This window comes from Spermophilus citellus (assembly GCF_964194105.1).
Source record: "Spermophilus citellus genome assembly, chromosome: 5".
NCBI lineage: Eukaryota > Metazoa > Chordata > Mammalia > Rodentia > Sciuridae > Spermophilus > Spermophilus citellus.
In genome coordinates this window covers 7,759,259-7,779,353 of record NC_138186.1, presented here as the reverse complement: position 1 = coordinate 7,779,353, position 20,095 = coordinate 7,759,259, and the positions used below count along the sequence as shown (strand labels likewise).

At 42.6% G+C, this 20,095-nt stretch overlaps 1 protein-coding gene across 3 annotated transcripts in view; it reads left to right on the top strand.

Annotated features, from left to right (window-relative positions):
• Nucleotides 1-20,095, top strand: part of RNF144B (ring finger protein 144B) — a 169,803-nt gene that overhangs the window by 114,964 nt on the left and 34,744 nt on the right. For all 3 annotated transcript variants that reach the window (XM_081294359.1, XM_081294358.1, XM_081294357.1), the window contains exon 3: nucleotides 9,819-9,923. In XM_081294359.1, the coding sequence (XP_081150485.1) occupies nucleotides 9,819-9,923 (105 nt within the window). The remainder of the gene's footprint in view (nucleotides 1-9,818; nucleotides 9,924-20,095) is intronic.

The following is a 20,095-nucleotide window of genomic DNA, read 5'->3' as shown; positions in this document are numbered from 1 at the left end:
TTAGCTCATGGATTTTTTTGCAGGGATGAGGGTACTGGGGATTAAACTCTGGGGCACTTGACCACTGAGCCCCATCCTCAGCCCTGTTTTGTATTTTATTTAGAGATCAGGTCTCACTGAGTTGCTTAGCTCCTCACTGTTGCTGAGGCTGGCTTTGAATTCATGATCCTCCTACCTCAGCCTCCCAAGTTCTGGGATTGCAGGCATGCGCCAGTAGCTCACTTTTTTTTTTTTTTTTTACTATTCTAGTCCAAGATCAGGTGGTTCCATGCTTTAGATCTCTGGAAAGGGTTGAACAACAATGGTGTAGAGCGTGTGGAGGAGCAAACTGCTGACATTATGAGTAAGACAGGAAGCAGGGAAAGAAGAGACCAGGGTCCCCCAATCCCCTTGAAGGGGATTAACAACCCTTCTAAGGGGATTTAAGATCCTTGATGACCTATGAAGTGCCCATGAGGCTCTACTTTCTAAAGGTCCAGCCACCTCCCCATAGTGTCATCCTGGGGACCAAGCTCTAGAACACATGAGTCTTTGGGGGACACTCAGCATCCAAGCTGTAACAGGACGAATGGGGAAGTATATGCTCAGGGGCACCAAGTTTCTTTTAGGATCACAAAATGTTCTAAAGTCAAATCTAGTGGTAGTCGCACTCCATGAAAAATTCCTAAAAAGTATTGAATCATGCAGTTTAGATGGTGAGCTGTAGGGTGTGTGAGTCGGACATCAGTAAACCCGTGCTGTGTGAAGACCAAGGCCTCCGTCTTTCTCTTAGAGAGAGTGGATTTATCCATCGGGGATGTGGCCTGAAAATCTCCCCAGACAATTCTCCCAAGTGGCTGCTGTGGAAGGCCTTTGTCCCAGGTACCAGCACTCACAAGTGTGATCTCTGCGCCAGCGGCCCCAGGACCTGGGGACTTAAGAGCAGTCTCCGGATCTGCACAGGGTCCTCCAGTGACTTGGGGGAATACTTTAAAGGCTGGGAAGCGCTGTCAGTCAGTCAGTTGCACAGCGAGGCAGGGGAATGAGATCCTTGAAATTCCACTGCCTTCCTCTTGCCATACCCCTCTTCCTCCCGCCCAGGCCTTCCCCTGAGGTCCCCCTTCTCAATAGTGTCCTGATGGTTTCCAATGTTTCTTGTCCATAAAAACATCTCTGGCTTAATTCTTTTTCTTGAGGGTTCTCTGTGTGTGTGTGTATTTATTTATAAAAATTTTACATGTATGTAAATTTTTAAAATTAAAACCTTGCCTCTAGAATGCTCCTGTCACCATTCACAACTAGTCATGGCAGGAGAATAAATTAGCACAGTTTTAACCAATATCTATCCCAGTGATTTCTTAGCCAAAGGCAGAATTTCTTTCTCAAGAAAAGCCCAAGCAGTGCCCAGGGTAAGAGCAGAAGAGACAGAGAGGTTCCGGTCCTCCTCCGTATTCCAGAAGTGCCAGTAAGTAATACTACTAGTGGTGACTGCTTGGAAGACCAGCAAGCCAGGTCGGGGGCCTGCGGGGCAGGGAGGGCCGGGCTTGTCCGCGGGGAAGGAGCTCTGGCAAGGTCAGGGAGCTCCACAGAGTGTGATCCATCTGGAGGAAGAGCCTTCCAGGAGGGGAAGTGGAAGTGCCAGCAGGGCCTCATGACAGGGGCTCGCCTGGCCTGCTGAAGAGTTAGGAGGAAGCCCAGGTTAGGAGGGACAGTGGTGGAGAGCAGGCCGAGCAGGGCTGAGTTAAGACAAACAGGACCCCGTAGGCTGCGGCAGAGAGTTTGAGAGGTAACCCCAAAAAGATGTGCTTTCCTTAGAGGGCTTGGGGCAGGAAGTAAAAGTATGATTTATGTTTTTAAAAATGTATGAGAATCACTCTGGCTGACTCGAGGTGCAGTCAGATAGTGGCAAGTGACCGGACTGGGGACATATTTTGGTTGTGGCGTTTGAGGAAAAGGGGAATCAAGGATGATTTTTTTCTTTTTGCTAAGCTCCTAGGCAGTTGGTGATAATCTTTCCTAAGTTGAAGAAAACTGAGGATTGAGGCAGCAGGTCTGTTGGATGGAGTGTCCAAAGCTCTGTCCAGTCAGTGGGTGAAGCTCTCCAGTGGCACTGGCTGGGAAGAGGGTAAGAGAGAAGGGAGGGGGCCTCGGATGGCTCCCGGGTCATGAGGCTAGGTGGATGGAAAGGCCATTCAGAGAGGTCAAAACAGGACATGAAGCCTAGATTGAGGGGGAAGATCATGAATTCAGCTTTGTGTTTGTTGAGTTTGAAGTTCCTGTGATCCATCTTGGGGAAATAAAGTTCCAGCAAATAAAAATTGAATGGAAGAAAATGGGAGAGATGGGAGAAGGAATGTGTAAGAGGAAGAGCCACAGTCAAGAGCATGTGGAGTCCCGACACAAGGAAGAGAAGGTGTCCAGAGGTGGGAGGGGAAACTCTGCCTGATGCTGCTGAGGTCAGGAAGGGAGAACCCGTGGACTGGGTTCAGTGACATGCAGGTCCCTGGTGACGTTAGACAGCCAATTCAGTCAAGTGGTAGCTCTGGAGGAATTGGGATGGGGTTGGTGAAGGACAGACAGCTCATTTAAGCTGTGAAAAGGAGAGGGGGGTAGAAGGCAGTGTCCACCCAGATGAGCAGTAAGACAGAGCTGTTTTTTATTATTTTTCTTTGATTAGGATATTTTTGAATATGTTTAATTGCAGAAGAAGGACCTGATAGGTAGAAAAACATCCAAAACATAGGGGAGAAAGTGGATAATCAGGAGGGAATGGGAACTAGAGATAGTTGGCTCCATACGCATCAAGGAAGGAGGTTGGGAGATGCATACCAGGGTGGGCGTAGTTTTTCATTGATGGGGCTGAAGGAGTCTTGCCCTGAAGCTGGTAAGTAGTAGATTCAGGCTTCCAGCTCCTTCAGAAGCCTGAGAGTCTATCTAACACGCGCCAGATCGTGTGATAGGTGCTTCCAGGGACACAAGGAGGAGTGGATATGATCCAGACCTGGAGGAACTCCCGGGCTGTTTGAGAGACAGGCAGGTTCACGGTCCTTGCAACGCAGGTGCTAAGGCTGTTCTGCTCACAGGTGCAACATACTTCAGTGGTCAACATCTGCTGTCACTAAGGTGGCCTGGGAAGGTGGGAAATAGGGGGAGAAACCACATCTTCTGGGGAGTTGGGTGGGGGTGCTGTACAATTTAGGAAACCCCCTGTAGAACCTGATATCTCGACATGTCCTCAGTGGAAATGCAGTACCACCAATCCCTTGGCCATTGACAGTTACCATGCCTGCCCTCCTTTTGATGGGTTTATGTGGCTTCCTTTTGAAAAGTAAGATAATTAGAACCCCAATACTGAGCTATTTTAAAATTAGTTTTATTAGAGTCTTATTAAAACTCACGCATGGGCTGGGGATGTGGCTCAAGCCCATTTGCCTGGCATGTGCGGGGCACTGGGTTCGATCCTCAGCACCACATAAAAATAAAATACAGATGTTGTGTCCACCAAAAACTGAAAAATAAATATTAAAAATTCTCTTTCTCTCTCTCTCTCTCTTTAAAAAAAAAAAAAAAAAACCTTACACAAACGTAAATACAAGGTATAAACCCATTTAGGTATATATCTTAAGTAACCAGAATGCATGTACAGACTGAATATTGACTAAAATTACAGACCAGTGAAACTCAAGCGCATTAATGTGATGGGCGATGTTTTGCTTCAGCCAAATCACTGTTTACAGGCAGGCTCTGCGTTTGGGGATGTTCCAGTGAGTCCTGGCAATTCAGTGATCCTGGCACTTTTCTCTGAATCCCTAGCCGTCCTGACTTGTATGGCCATCACGAGGTCTGGATTCTTCCACCCTTTCTTCACCTGCTTGTGACGATGAGAGCATTCCTACCTCGCTGAGCAGGCACCACAAACACAGGTTTGAGCTTTGTGGGTGAACGTAGGGAGTTTCCTGAGATCGTCCAGAGATGCTTTCACAAGATTGTTGAGAAATCCAAATGAGGAAATCTTGCTATGAAGAGCTCATGAACTCCCCCCAATACATTCTTGTACCCAATTTGAAAAGTTCAGTACTAGCTGGGCTCAGGGTGCTAGGAGAGCCTATGGGCTGGGTGTCCTACCAGACTGTGGGGTGAGGCAGGGAAGATTTCTGGACTGAGAGAAGCTGACAGATGAGAACTAGGAAACAAAGGTCTCGTTTTAACTGTATTTATGGCTCCTTGTTTGATTGAGGGCTTCCTTTTTAGTGATTTGGTGCCAGGTTTTCCTATCTACCCCTTGATGTCCCACATGGTTGGTAAACACTTAGGATGAGGAAGTTGATCTTCATCAATGATATCATTCTGGTTAAAATCCAAGGTCTCTGAGAAAGTTCCAGGATCAGACTAAACCTGGTAACAGCTTCCTGCTTAGCTATACATCGTTGACTTGCTTTTGGCGTGTTAATAGACGTTTGAATTGGGAGAAATGCCATCGTGAGTTGTACTAATAATTGAACTTAACAGTATCCCACAAAGAAGGCTTTGTTCTTGGATCATGTGTGACGATTATAATTCCAACTGGAATAAACAGACTACTGATCGGCCTCAATCTGAGATGTTCTGTAGAACACACTGGAGGTACTGTGGTGAAATTATGTACTGGGGCAGAGAAATGTCCATCTGCATTTTCTTGGAACATCCACTTTAATGTACACATTGTACCTGGAATGATAAAAAGCAAGACAGATATTCAAGGTCTGTATGGGTTTGGGCCTGCAGGTTCTTTGTCTCATCACCTTCCCTCCCCGTCTCTGCTGAGTTAGTCATGAGACACTAAGAGAGCAGCAGTTCACCAACTCGGCCTCAATTCAGGAGGTCTGCCAGTCCTTTGACGTCAGGATTCTGCCTCCAGAAGCTGTCAAGACCCTGTTGCAGGGACCGCTTAAACTGACAACCGTTAGCACCATTACCTCCTTTCTGAGCCCCCACCCTCCAACGACACCTGTTCTCACCTGCCCTGCTTGCTCTCCTGGGCCAATCTCCTAGGGTCCCGTCTGTCTGAGGACCTTCGTTTCTGCTGGCCTGCCTGTCCCCCTTTCAGAAGCCTCGATTGCATCCTCCAATCATGTTGTCTTTGCAGATCTCTTTCGCTTTTCAGAGTATTTTCATGTATGCACGTTCATGGGGGACTCCCCTTTTCCCTGTGAGCAGGCGAGGCAGGTGGTTCTCCCATATGTAAACTAGGAGCATTGTAGCTAGAGAGGTTGACATCTTGCCCAACATGTAGAGGCAATTGTTGGCACCCATTTCCATTCACTGTTCATTGTAATACTTTTTTTTCTTAAAAAATCTTAAGAAAGGAATAATCTAGGGAAAGAGAATGAGGAACAGTAGAGCAAATTAATGTGTGTGTGTGTGTGTGTGTGTGTGTGTATATATATATATCCCCACCCCATGTTTATTCTGGGGTGGGAACATAGAAGCTTTGTCCTAACTTTGTGACCATTTACCAGGCCCACCATAATACATAAGAATAGTTTATGAAGAAGGCCATGATACACTGGAAACTATCACCTCAAAATGGCTCTAGAAGAAACTCCATCCTTGAAAAATTCCACTGAGGAATTCCATAGGAGGCATCTGAATCAACAGTTGTTGGGTATCTACATCCTTGAGGGTCATGAAGAATCTTTGTTATTACACGTGACCCTTCTGGTCTTTAAAGTACATTTAAGTAAAATGTTGTCTTTTCAAGAGAAAAAGTTGTTTCTTTCTTGGATCATCTGGATTTTTGAAATCTATTGTTTGAAACATTTCCCTTGGAGTTTGTTAGCTGTTAAAAAAAATTGTGTTTTAGTTATCTGCGTAATGCTATTGTTTAATGAAATGCAGTCTAAACAATATGATTGATGGGAATTTCTTTTTCTATTTCCCTACCTTTACTTACAGGCTAGACACCAGTTTTTTCTCCACAGTTGGTAGCCAATTACCTGCTTTGTGTGACATGCACAGGGCCTCTTTCAAGTGTTTTCAGTTCTTTTGTGCTTTATTAGTCAGAGGTATGGACGAGGAGAGGGAGGGTTTGAGACTAAGTTTTTCAGCACAAGCAAATGGAAGACACACAGTGAACCTGGGATACTTGAAAATTCAGGAGACACAATAACTGGGACTAAATGTTTTCCAAATGCATGCTGTGATGGCGTGTCAAGTGCCTGTGCATGAAGATTACTGAACATCGTGCACTTGCAGATCTCTATCTTGAACAAGTGTTTCTTAGAATAAAAACCAGAGGATATGTATTTAAACCCTGTAGTCAGTGTTTAAGCTCCAATTTCTCTCCTAAAATCATAGGTCACACAGTGTTATTTGCAGCCAAGAGTGTGCTTGTGGGAAGCTTCAGAATTCATTAGGTGGATGAATCACGATCTGCAGTGTACCTAAGAACATTACATTAGCAAATGAAACCTCCATTATAAGCTCTTGGGGAGGTTTATATTTCAACTTTACAAATTTGAGTATAAGTTTAAATGATTTTATTTTATATATCTATATTTGGTTTATAAAGACTTACATGGTTGAAGACATGAATTGGTGTGAGCATATTTTATATACAAACAGAGATATGAAAAATTGTGTTCTATATGTGTAATAAGAATTGTGATGCATTCTGCTGTCGTGTATTTAAAAAATAAAAGCAATTTAAAAAAAGTAAATAAAATAAACGGAGATATGATAAATTGTGGTATAAAGGTGTATTAAGAATTGGATTTTGTTTTCTACTTCTGAAGAGAATGCAATTAGTAGTTTAATATGCCCTGAATGTATAGATAACTTTGTATTGTATGGAAAATTTAAGAGTGCTAAGTCTTCCAATCAATGAACATGAGATGCTCTCTCACTTACTGTATCTTTAATTCCTTTCATCTGTGCTTTGTAGTTTTTAGCACACAAGTCTTTTACCTCCTTAATTAAAATTTTTCTCTGAGAAAAAAAAAAAAAAAGACTTACATGGTGTCTCTGGTTCCTATTTGACACTCAACTATTTTATAGACCAAAATAGTTCTAAGGAGAAGCTTGCCTAGGGGTGTGTGGGGAGTTCTGATGGAACCTCTGTTCTATCCCTGCAGCTCCATCCTAAGTGGTTTAACTGGCTCCCTGCAGGGAGTAGAGAAAGGATAGCTCAGAAGGCCAAGGGATTAACAGTTCCCCACAATGTTTTTGATAGAAAGTCTAAGTCTAAGTGAAGACAGTAAAAAAAAAAAGACCTGATATTCTGCAGTTTGTAAATTTAGAAGGGGCTGGATAGATAAAATTTCAGGGGTGAGTCTGTGTGTGTGGAGGTGGTGGGGGGAGTGTTTTAAACCCCGAGAGGTAATTGTAACGGGTATTATTGTTCTCATTTTAAAGATTTAAGGGATGTAGGTCTGGGTCAAAGGCAGAGTCATTTTCCTGTGGTCTCCTGGCAGAGGGGAGCTGGCTCCGAACCCCAGCTAGAAGGATCTGCACTTCATGGCACTGCTCACTCTGTTTTCCTCACCTGCCTTTCCCTGAGCCTGGAGACCGCACTGTTTTGCAGTCTGTTTCCCTCAGTTTCTGTACGTGCAGTTGGGATGAGGCAGGGCAGTGGCTCCGGAACTCACCAGGCTGATGGGAGGCGAGAGGCCCTAGGAGCAGAGCGGGCGGTCGGGCTTCACATCACTGACGCATTTGGCCCTTGGAATCACTCCCTGTGGGAGCCCCTTTCCTGTCCCTCCGGGGTTTCCCTGCCCAATGCAGTTCTCCCTCCTGTTGCCTTGCTGGCTGATCCCACTATTCCTGGAGCCGGAGAGCGTGCCTGGCACAGTGACTCTTACAGCAAGCAATTGTTTACCCTTCTCTTGAAGAAGAAAGTGAAAGTGAAAAATCTAGTGTCTCTATTGAGGTCAGTCACAAGGGAAAAGCGACTGAAGACTACCCCTGCTCCCAGGTATCGCTTATTCTCTATACTAGAATCCTAGAAGTTTCCCCATGCCTTTAAACACCACTTGAAAATGTTTTTCATGATTCTGTCCCATCCCATTTACCAAAATTCGTTTCAGTGTTCTGTGTTAGACAGTGAGGTTACTTTCTAGTTTTTGCTGTGATAGAAAAAATCAACTCCTTGGAGAAGGGAGCCGTTAACACCGGCAGGAAAACAAGTCTGCCTTAAAAGGTTGGCCATGGTTGCTGATTCATCAGGACCCGTAGAGTCACTTCAGATGAATACATATTTTTTAAAAATAATATGATAGTATGTTGGTTTTACTTTTCACATGGAGAAAATGAGTGAAAAAGGTCAATGAAAGGCATAGATGTCACCATCATGTCAGAAATATTCTGAGCATAGACTTTCATGTAATGATTTACTGAATGGTGCATGGAAAAAAATTTTAACCTAGCAGGCTGACACAGAAATGTATAAATTTGAAAAACAGATCATTTTGTAAGAGTCATGACTTTGTTGACGAGCTCATGTATTTTTTGGGCAATGCACTCCTCAAACATTTAAGCTTGACTTTTTTTTTTTTTGTCTTGCAAATAGAGAAAGGCTCATCAATCTTGAGCAAATAGGTAGAAAGTGAGGAGCCAGTTTTCAGATTTCCTGATTTTATTTGCCGCAACTATATGGCCCCTCAGTATCTGCAGGGTTTGGTTCCAGGACTTTCTGTGGATATCAAAAGCCATAGATACTCAAGTCCCTTGTACAAAATGACACAGTATTTGCTTATAACATACACACATCCTATGAATATATAAATATTGCATAAATAGTTGTTATACTGTATTGTTTAGGGAATAATGACAAGAGTAAGAGGTCTGTGTATATATCCAATACAGTCCCGACCATCAAAGTTCTAACTTGTTTAATACATGTCAGCAACAACGTGACTTTTTTTTTTCTGGATATTTTTGACCAAGTTTAGTTGAGTTGGAATGTGTGGAGCCCTTGGATAGAAGGGGCCTACTCTAGGGCCTCCAGTTTCTTGTGGGATGTGAGGCTGGCTTGGGAGGCAGAGAGGAGATGCTGGAGGTCTCCGTGACAATGTTGGTTCTCCTACATTCCTGGTTAGTCTCATGTCTTCACCAACAGCCCAAGGTCCAGGCACAAGAAGCAATGAGGAGTAGCAGTCTGTGCTTGAGGTCTCCCTCTTTTCCTCTGGGGTTTCCTTTTTAAAATTCAGTTTCTTCTTTCTTCAGTTTGCCACTCTCTTTTTTCTACTCAGTCCCCCTCCGTCAATTCTCCACCAAGGCCTCTGTTTGGAGAGGTTCTCATTTCCCCAAATTCTTTGCTGTCTCCATTCAACAGAAATCCCCCTGACTTTCTCAAAGTCGACACTATCTTGTCTTGTTAAGCCTGTTCCTAGATGTGTCATGGCCTTAGTCTTGCTTTGATTCTGCTCCAGTAGCCTGTGGCAGGGTCACAGAATTCCATTCAGGTTGGAAGGAGGGGGCCTCTAGATAAAAATGGAATTCGGAAGTCACACAAGTTAATAAAATAAAATAAAATAAAATAAAATAAGAAGAAAGCCTTTGCCGTGTGTGCACAAGTGTTTCTTCTCCTCCCAGCTGATGGTGGATGGGATGTGGGAGCATACTTGAATAAGCAAGCCCTTGACTTGAATAAACTCAGGATGAAATCATGCATAATTAACTGCCTATCTCTGCATTCTTTCCACAGTGATGGCTCTTAGTATTCACACTTGTGGTAACTTACGTTTCCTGAGTACGAGAATCCAGGACAGCCAATTAAGGAAGAGCCAGTGGTGGGTCTGTCATGCAGCCTTGGTGCTACTGGAATGGGGGGTAACTGCTGTCTTTTTTCTTTTCAACTCCAGTGCCTGAGACAGTACATGCAGCTGGCAATCCGAGAAGGATGTGGGTCTCCCATCACTTGCCCTGACATGCTGTGCCTAAACCATGGGACCCTGCAGGAAGCTGAGGTATGGGGCGTCTGCCGCAACCTTCCCTTCTTTCCTGTTGACGTGATTTGTTAGGATCTTGACTCCACCCACCTCCCTACTAGAGAGGCTAGCAATGAAATACAGAGGTTGATTTTTAAAGGAGGACTTTATTGCTACATACTGTTGGATTCCTTATACAAACTGTTAAAGCTGCCATGTAGCTCGGGTCTATTTATGTCTGCTGTCTTGTGTGTTGAAAAAGTTCTAAAATAGGTGAAGGCACTAGAGATCAGACTGACCAAACGTGACGTGTGGAGGCTGAATCACGAGTGGTCTTGTGATCTTGAATACTTTAAGGACTCGTAGACCATAGATTAGCCATAGTTAGGGAATATATAAACTATTTTGATTCTACAATGGTAACTTGAGTTGAACTCTTTCCAAAGAGCAGAGAGAGGCCTTTTAATCTATCTGTATCAGGCATCAGAAATGTCTTTCTTTTACAATGAGTTACCTCGTTTTCCTAAGATGGTGATTTATCTCATTCTGTTGTTTGTTCAATTTCTGATCTCAGCCTGCCCTTAAATATGCCTTTTAATCTTTGGTCCCTGTTCACGTTAGATTGGAACATAAGGAACGCTCGCCCATTCTTAGGGAGTTTGTCAGCCTCTGAAAGGGGTTCAAGAAGCCGATGAACGTCCATTCAGTAAACAGACACCTGCTTTGCACCCAGCACTCTTCTGGTTGCTTTTGTGGTCAGTGTATATTTAATTGTCTCAACAGACCTCATGGAATTGGATATTGTTTTTTTTTTTTTTTCAGATACAGAAACTGAGGTCCAGGGGGCTTAAGTAATTTACCAAAAAATGCCTATCTAGAAAGTAGAAGAGCTAGAATTCCAATCCAGTTCTTTTTGACCACAGTGATTGCATGGCTTTAAGAGTAGAACTAGGTGTAGGCAATAAAGGACTTGATAATTAGAAGGCCAATAGTGTGTATGTATGTGTGCAGATGTAAATGTGTTCATGTGAAGGATGTCTGTATGTATATATACATGTTTTATGAATGTGTGTGCTTTTACTTATAGATCGGCTTTGTTTTGTAAGCAAAGTAGTCAGAAAGATGGTATAGACAATTTCTAACCTAACACAGGGATTATTCTGTGTTTACCTTCTGAACTGTATCAGCTGAGTGGTACAAGTGAGTTAAAATTATTTTTCAGGGAAGCATAAAAAGAATCCATAATGATTTAGAAGTGATTCATTTTAAGAAAATAATGAAATAATAAAGTTTTGATGAAAAGTTAATTTTGAACATGTAAATCCTTCCATGAGGACTAGTGTTTACTTTTGTGAGGGTAATGAATAGGAGGAAATTAATGTGAGGGAAATTTAGGCTAACTACCAAGAACACTGTTGATCTTTGTAATTTAGAATTGCCCTTAAAACGAGACTCAAATATTTGGGAGCTCCTGTCCATGCATAATCCGAGCAGGACAGAACTTCCTTTCTGCTTTGCTTCTCTGGGGTCTGACAGAGGTCACAAGTGTTAATGGAGAGTTTGCCGTGTGTGGGCCGGATGCCAAGCTGGGATGGAGTGAGGACGGGCAGGCCTGGCACTGTCCTGGTGGAGCTTCTGATTAGCATAGAGATGCTAAACAGACAACCAACGTCAGATAGTTAAAGTGAAACACGAGAGATGGGGCACACAGCAAGAGCTGGATCTGGTATCACACTTACCTAATTCCTGTGCGTAAGATCTATTAAAGGTAAATGAGTAGTTTGGTGAAGTTTCAAAACAAGCCTGTGAGATCAATCGTAGGCCTGTGCTGTCAAAACCAGTAGTCCCTAGCCACCTGTGGCTATTTAACTTTAGTTAAAATTAAACAAAGTTAAAAACTCAGTTTTTCAACTGGGCTAGTCCGTAACTGGTTAAGTGCTCAGTAGCCTCTGTGGCTCATGGCTGCTTCGTGGGACAGCATAGCATTGAATAGAATTGAACACTTTTGTCACTGCAGAGGGGGCTGAGTTGCATAGTGATGTTCTAGACTCTCCTCAGATAGTAAGCACTGACCTTTGACACTTTCAATATTGGGAATTAGGGCTAATGTGTCCAGATGAGTGGGCGAAGGCAAGCTGTGCTTTCCACAGTTCTCTAGAACAGAGTCGACTCTTCTGATTTTCTTTGCATAGACATTGTCTCTTTAAATCCCCTTCCCCTTTGTTCTCTGTGTCCTTTTCCCACTGTGTACATTTTCACTCACACTTTCCTGCTTATACCTCTGTTTGTTCAGTTTTACTGTAAAAGCAATTTTGCTTTTAGGCTGCATTAAAACCAAACAAACCCATAATGACTCTTAAAAATTATTTGAAAAACAAAAGAACAAAATCATATTCCAAACTAAACTAATTTTAAATTCTTCAAAGTGTTTTTCTCATTAGATGAGTAATAAGACACTGCAGGGCATCAGCAAGCCATTTCTATTCTCACTGGTCCTGCTAAGAGCCTGGTCAGAAATGAGCATCCCTGTACAATCGTCTAATGTTCTTTACCAATTTGCTACTTTTTTTTTTTCCCAGAGTGATAAATTGGTGTGGTGGTGATGGGGATTGTTTTCACTGTGAATTGAGAATTGAACAGAGAATAATAGTGGAGATCTGAGTAGCTTTATTAGTTTACATGGACTCCTTTGAAAGTAAATACCACACACATAAAAGTACCCCACACAGGGCTGGGGATGTGGCCCAAGCGGTTAGCGCTCTCGCCTGGCATGCATGGGGCACTGGGTTCGATCCTCAGCACCACATAAAAATAAAATAAAGATGTTGTGTCCACCGAAAAACTGAAAAATAAATATTAAAAAATTCTCTCTCTTCTCTCTCTCTCTCTTTAAAAAAAAAAAAAAGTACCCCACACAGGTGAGCTGGGTGGTGCTACCTTCTTTCTAATTTGCTTGACTTCAAGACTCATGAGTCATTATGATAAAGCATACCTCTAACCTATGCATTTCTGAGTATATCACAATGGGGCTCATTCATATGATGGTTGACTGAGTTTCGTCTCCATGACTACTACTTCCCTCCACTTAAAAAAAAAAAAAAACACGTTTATTTTATACAGACAACACATAGACTTTGCTGGTTAAAAATATTTCTGGTTAAAGTGGGTTCCCTTTGTCTTGCCTGCCATTTATATTATAGTATAAGATTCCTCATTATTCATTGTCTTATAAAAGGTGCTTAAGTGTGACATCTCTCCACCTTGAAAGGACACTAGGAATTGAAGCTCTTTGCTCTGCACGCTTTCCTACCCAGATCTAGTTACCCTCCTTGGCTTTAATCCCTGTGCCTGCCTTCCAAATTGGCTCTGGGTCTTCGTAATTGTCTCTCAGGAGTAAGCCTACTAGTAGAGCATTTAATATCCAGTTCAAATCCTGTTCATGCAGGAAACAGTGGAAAATGGCAGCTTCCTCCCCATGCCTTCCCTCTCCATGTCCTGCAAACTGCTGAGAGATGGTGACTCAGGACGACTTGTGGCTAGAGGTGAACCCTCTGGGAGCCAGAGAAAAGTAAAACTTTCCTTCATTGCATCATCGGGTATTTTCAGCTGTTGCTCTGCAGGGCTTTTCCAATGTACTTCATCCAAGAACCTTGTCCAACATGGAATTATGAAGGCAGGACACAGATTGTCTGTTCTGATAGCAGTACTTCAAGCAGAGCTCTTGCTTGAAGTTAGCAGCCCTGTTAAAAAAAAAGGCAGCATCCGATTTGAGCAGTTTCCTTACTGTGTCATGCAAGTCGCACACCCTCTCTTGCTGGAGAGCCCGGGCGGTGTGAAGACAGAGTGGCGAGTACCTAACCTGTCTGAATGGTGCCTACCGTTCTGTGGCCTGAGAAATTGAACTCCTTCCAACTGCCAGCAGGCCTGGAGGGCAGGAAGAGCTTCTCGCTCACGGATCCCCCTCCAAGTCCTGGGGCCCTGAGCAACCAGCCTGCCTTTTACTGCCCACGCCACCGCCTGCACCAGAGGAAGGGTGGAGACAGCTGCCCTTGCCAAGAACAGGCTTAGGATTTCTATAGAAAGGGATTTAGAGGGTGGCACTCTGGAGGCCTGAGGAGGAGGCGGAGTGGAGAGCTAAGGAACTGGAAGCTACATTTGCAAAATAAGTAGTTTTTTTTCTTAGAATGCACATTTATTCAGGGTGACTGAAAAGGCTGCGAGGATTACAGGATCCAAGTGTCCCCCCAAGATCCTCAGCATGGCCTGCTCTGGCCAGCCGCCTTTAGTTCTCCTTCCTCCCGTTATCATGGTGGGAGGCTGGAGCAGGGGCCGGGGAGGAGCCAGGTGAGCGAGAATATTCCTGTTACTGTGGTTTGAGGATCTGAATACAGGAAGGAATCGAGTGTGTCTAGAATAACCTTTATGGCGTGCTGTGAGACGTGAAGGCTGAAGAAAAGTTCAACTTTGGGGGTGGCAGGAGACAAAGGAATCTGCCAAACTAGAGTTCAGGGACATTTGTTGAGATTCCCAGCTAAATATCTTAAAGAACATATGGAAGACTCCGTTTTGAGATGTATTTAAAACTGCATGTAAGTGGAGAATAAGGTTTCTAAGATTCTTCGAAAACTAAAGGCAGATACTCTATAGGAACACTTAGCAGTGACAGGTTGAGTGTGTCCTGTGGAGCTACAGTGTGTCCCGTAGGTGAGTGGAGGGGGAGAGCAGGAGGTGGTGGGGACCGGTGACGCTGGGTGACGTGATACTCTGTGCCGATCCCTGGCCCTGGACTCCAGTTCTCTCCTGTCTTTCCCTCCGCAGTGGGCTTGGCACCCTCTTTCCAATCAGGGTCTCATTTCTAGTATTAGGTGAGTTTTATTTGGGTGAATGTACCATTTTTCTTCTATGTTAGGAGGAACAGTTTTATTTCTGGGTTGAGACAGGAGGTACTCCTAGTTTCTGCCCTAGGGTGTTAGACGCTGGCCTCTAAGGCAAGTCCTGTTTCACCTGCTTTTATTTTTGTGGGTTATAGTAACTCAAGAGTTGCCCAAAGTTGGCGGGACGTAACCATCTGCTAGTGGTTAAGTTCATCTCCAGATGCACCTTTATGGCGGTCTACGTTCAACATGGTGTTGTTTTGTTTTGTTTTGTTTTAATCTTTCAAAAGCAACTGTAGCAGAAGAATAATTTAAAGGGCCAAACCTAAGGAACATCTTGGCTTCTTTTACCTTCTCTCTTGACTTTACACACTCTGGTATCCCTATTCCTAACTTCTATTTTAATCATTTCATCTCCTTAACTGAGAATCGGTGTCCCCCATAAAAAGCAACATACATTTCTTCTGGGCTCATGCACTGTTTTCAGCTCGACTGCACCTGAGGAGAGCAGGCTCCACTGTCTGTCCCCCTTTCCCTTCCTCTTCTTTTCGTGTGTGTGTATGTGTGTGTGTGTGTGTGTGTGTGTGTGTGTTGCAGTAGGTGGTGTTCATTCAGAGGTTATGGTTGTAGTTAATAACACTAATAAGGAAGAGTGTGCCTTGCTTCTCATTTCTTCCCAGTTGCGGCTGTTAGAGATACCAGTCAGCGTATGTCTGGTGGATACAGCACACACACACACACACACACACACACACACACACACACACACACCTGTGCAGAGACCTACACCGTCTCCACAGAATATGGTCTGCTCTGAGTGGAATGAAGAAGCAAAAACTCAGCCGAGTAGAGACTGGGTGTTTAATAAAATGTCCCCAGGTTATTTTTTACCAGGAAAATTTAAACAAAACAAAACAAAAAACCCCCCACCAACAAAGAATACGGGCAGTTAGAAGCTTTTTGTTGTTTCTGTTCTGATAGTATTGCCCTTGTTTTCTTAAAATGAATCTGAAGTTATTTTATCTTTGAATTAAAGTTTTTTTTTCTTTTTGGAAGAATTTCTAGGATCATGATGAGGAGGTGAAATGTTTTCTACACTTGGATAAGGGAGATAATCTGTTTAATAGTTATATCAGCACAAATTTCAAAAGAGTAGCAAAAAATAATTTTAAATCCAATTAAGGACCTTTTAGTAGTTGATCTGAGGGAGGTGGTCTCTTGATAGCTCAGAAGATACTTCTCTTTGCTACTTCTGCTAAAATACAGGTCTGGTTAGTAATGGATTAGAATCCACTGAATAAAATAAGTCTCAATAAAGCATATGTTGACTTAAAAATTTACAAGAAAATAAATGGAGGAGAAGATACAGCTTTTCCTAAAGTGGAATCTTTTAAAATTGATAAGTTAAATTTTATTTTTTATTAAATTATTTATTTATTCTAATTTGTTCTATATGATGGCAGAATGCAATTCATTTCATATTACACATATAGAGCACAATTGTTCAAGTCACTGATTGTACACAAGGTATTTTCACACCATTCGTGTCTTCATACATGTACTTAGGGTAATGATGCCTAACTCATTCCACGATGATTCCTACCCCTTTGCCCCATTTAAAGTTCCTCCATTCCTCCCATGTCCCCCACCATTGCCACTATGAGTCAGCATCCTCATATCAAAGAAAACATTCGGTCTTTGGTTTTGGGGGATTGGCTAACTTCACTTAGCATTATATTCTCCAACTTCATCCATTTACCTACAAATGTCATGATTTTATTCTCTTTTAATGCTGAGTAATGTTCCATTGTGTATATATACCAAAGTTTTCCTATCCATTCATCTACTGAAGGGCATCTAGGTTGGTTCCATAATTTAGCTATTGTGAATTGTGCTGCTATAAATATTGATATGGCTTCGTCCCTGTAGTATGATGTTTTAAAGTCCTTTGGGTATCAACCAAGGAGTGGGATATCTGGGTCAAATGGTGGTTCCATTCCAATAAGTTAAATTTATTTTTAACTGGTGCCATAGCATACCAGACCTTTTTGCTCCTATCTAACCCGACAGCAGAATTCTAGTCACCAAATATTGAATGAATGATGGAAATTGAAAAATCATCATTAAGCAAATACCACATTAACGTTTTTGGAGAATAAATTTCCACTAGAAACTAACATTAGCGGGCAAACTTGTGATGAGAAACAGAATTTGAATCAAGTAACCCCCCCACCCCCGCAGTAAATTATTATTATAATTTCATGTTGCCTTAGCATCCATTGTGAATACAAGTTGGACTTTCTCATACCAGAAAGAGGGCTTAGTCACCCTGACACAATAGGATTCTAGCTCTACATCTTCTCTCAGTTCCTCAATGTGGTCCTTCCAGAAATCTCCTGTATACAACTTCCTTCTGATGACCACCTCCCTGTGGGACAGCTAGATGCAGCCTATTTGAATAGCCATAGTGACCCTCACATCCCACATGAACTTGCAGATACTCCATAGTAACCACTTCTCAGTCAGAGCCTGGAACTCTGCCTGCTTTCTTTTTGTTGGGGGGCGGGGGGCGGGGGAGAGTGTACCAGGGGTGGAACCCAAAGGTTAACCACTGAGCCCCATCCCCAGCCCTTTTGTGTATTTTATTTAGAGACAGGGTCTCCCTGAGTTGCTGAGTGCCTTTCTAATCTGCTGAGGCTGGCTTTGAACTCGCGATTCCTCTGCCTCAGCCTCTTGAGTTGCTGGGATTACAGGCAGGCACCGCTGCACCTGGCTCGGCCTGCTTTCTTTAAACCCACCAGTCAAAACTCTTCATGTGAAACCTGTTTTGATAGTGCCCTGGCCTCAGTGAAGGTGTTCTCCCATGGGTCCCTGTCTCCCTGTCCTCCATGTGTATCTTCCCATCATGCTTGTGTCCCCCACCACCCAGGACCTATGAGTAATAACCTATCTCCATCTCGTGTCTGTCCTTATATCTTAAAGATCTTAAGTTTAAACACCCCCTACAGGATACTTATGAGTTACAAAGGGTGGAGAAACCTGGCACTCCTTGCCTCAACCTAGTTAGGAAGTTGACATCACAGTCCTGAACCATGTCCTCATGTGCCTCCTGATGGCTCCAAGATCATACTTGGCATTCTTGTAAAAATACACAACTCCTTTAATCATGAGAAAGCATCAGACAAGTCCAAATGGAAGAATAGCATACAAATAACGGACCTGGGCTTTTCGGACATGTCAAGGTCTTCATAAACTAAAGAGGTGTCACAGAAGGCAAGGGAGATACTGCACTTAGGTACAAGGTAGTAGCCTGGATTGGATCCTGGACTGAAAAAAAGACGTTACTGGACCTGCTGATGATTTAATTGTACATATCAATGTAGATTTTATTATTTCCATAAGTATGGTTTTATAAGGTGTGCTCTCTAGGGGAAGTTGGAATGACATTTAGGTACTCTACAAATTTTGCAACTTTTTATGAATCTAAAATTATTTCAAAATAAAAAGTAAAAAAAAAAAAGATGTTCTAGTGTGATTTTGGATGATTTGGTCTTTCTTTGTTGGTAGAAACAGGATAAAGGTATACTATAAGGTACCCTTTTTTTTTTTTTTTTTTTTTTTGTGGTGCCGGGGATTGAACTCAGGGCCTTTTTCGTGCAAAAGCACTCTACCAACCGAGCTATATCTCTATCCCTACAAGACACTTCTTTATAATCTTATTATTATTCTCTAGTCTCATCTAGTCTGATGATTTTAGAGTATTTGTGAATACCCTCAAAAAATTGATCCTAACCCTTTACCTGCAGCGTGATTGAGTCTTCCAATATCATTCTCATAGGGTTATTTCAACCTTATAATTGTAGAAATGGAGACTTTGAACAATGGTGACTTAGCTTCAAATGGCAGTGGAACTATGAATTCAATACTTTGCATCATCTGCTATCTTTAAATAGCTCCAGCTTTTCCTTATCTAAAGCCACAAGTGTGATAGAAGTATTTTAGAAAATCAGTCCTAATCTGAAAAATCCAACTGATGACAAGATCCCAGTATAAATTCTTTCTCCATCCTGTGTGTGGGCAATTTCAGTTCCTTAAGCACAACCTCTTCTCTTTGGCATGGCCAGGCATCATGTAGTGCTTTGCCTATAGCAGACCATCACCTAGCGTATGAAGAAGATGCAAGTTTACACAACAGAGAGAAGGTTGTGTTCTGGGCATTACCATTATTCCCAAAGGATGAAATAGTGAGCCATGGTAGAAATAACTTTTCATGATCACAGATTGTAATGGAAAAATTGATTTACCTTATTAAGGTTTTATTCCATATGAACCTTTGAGTTAGGAAATAATAAAGGAGATTCAAAGTAGAGGAAGAGGCCAAAAAATTAGAGATGTATGACTTTCCCATTGGCAGGAATAGGAACTTTGATGAAATTTATGTTTGTAAACATCCATTCCTACTGCTGGTGATTTTTTTACTGCATTAATTTCTGTTGTTTTTCTCATTGGCATTTCATTTGTGTCTAAAACATTTTTTTAGTTAGCTTTTTCACTGCTGTGACTAAATAATCCAACAAGAATAATTGTGGAGGAGGAAAAGTTTATTTGAAGGCTTACAGTTTCAGAGGTCTCAGCCCATAGAGAGCTGGCTCCATTCCTCGGGGCTCGAGGTGAAGCAGAGCATCGTGGCGGAACAGTGGGGCAGAGGGAAGCGGCTCATGTGATGATCAGGAAGCAGAGCAAGGTCTCCACTTGCCAGATACAAAATATGTACCCCAAAGGCACGCCCCCAATGGCCCACCTCCTCCAGCTACACCTCATCTGCCTCAGCTACCACTCAGTTAGTCCCATGAGGGGATTAATTCACTAATAGGGTTAAGACTGTCATAGACCAAGGATCTCTCCTCTAAACCTTCTTGCATTGTCTCACACATGAACCTTTGGGGGACACCTCACAGTCAAACCATATAAAATATCTTCAATTTGCGTGTCTCTCATAAACTGTAATTGACCCAACTGTTATCTAAGTTGCTCATCATTGAAAAATGAAAATTTTTAGGGGTTGACTTTAAAGGGCTTAAGGAAGTTCTTTACCAGTTCACAAACTACTTTAGATGGAGTTGGGTGGGGAATAGGACTGTCCATTGAATCAATGGCTTCAAATAGCTGAGGCTTGTTGATCATGGAATGTGACAGAGGTCTCTTGGACCCATATGATACCATCCTCAAAACAACTTCGTACAAAAGTTAAAGTAAGTAGCAATTGGTTCTTTATACAAAGATCAATGACAAAGTCAGAAAGTGGACTCCAGTTTTTTAATGTCTCCTACCATTTCA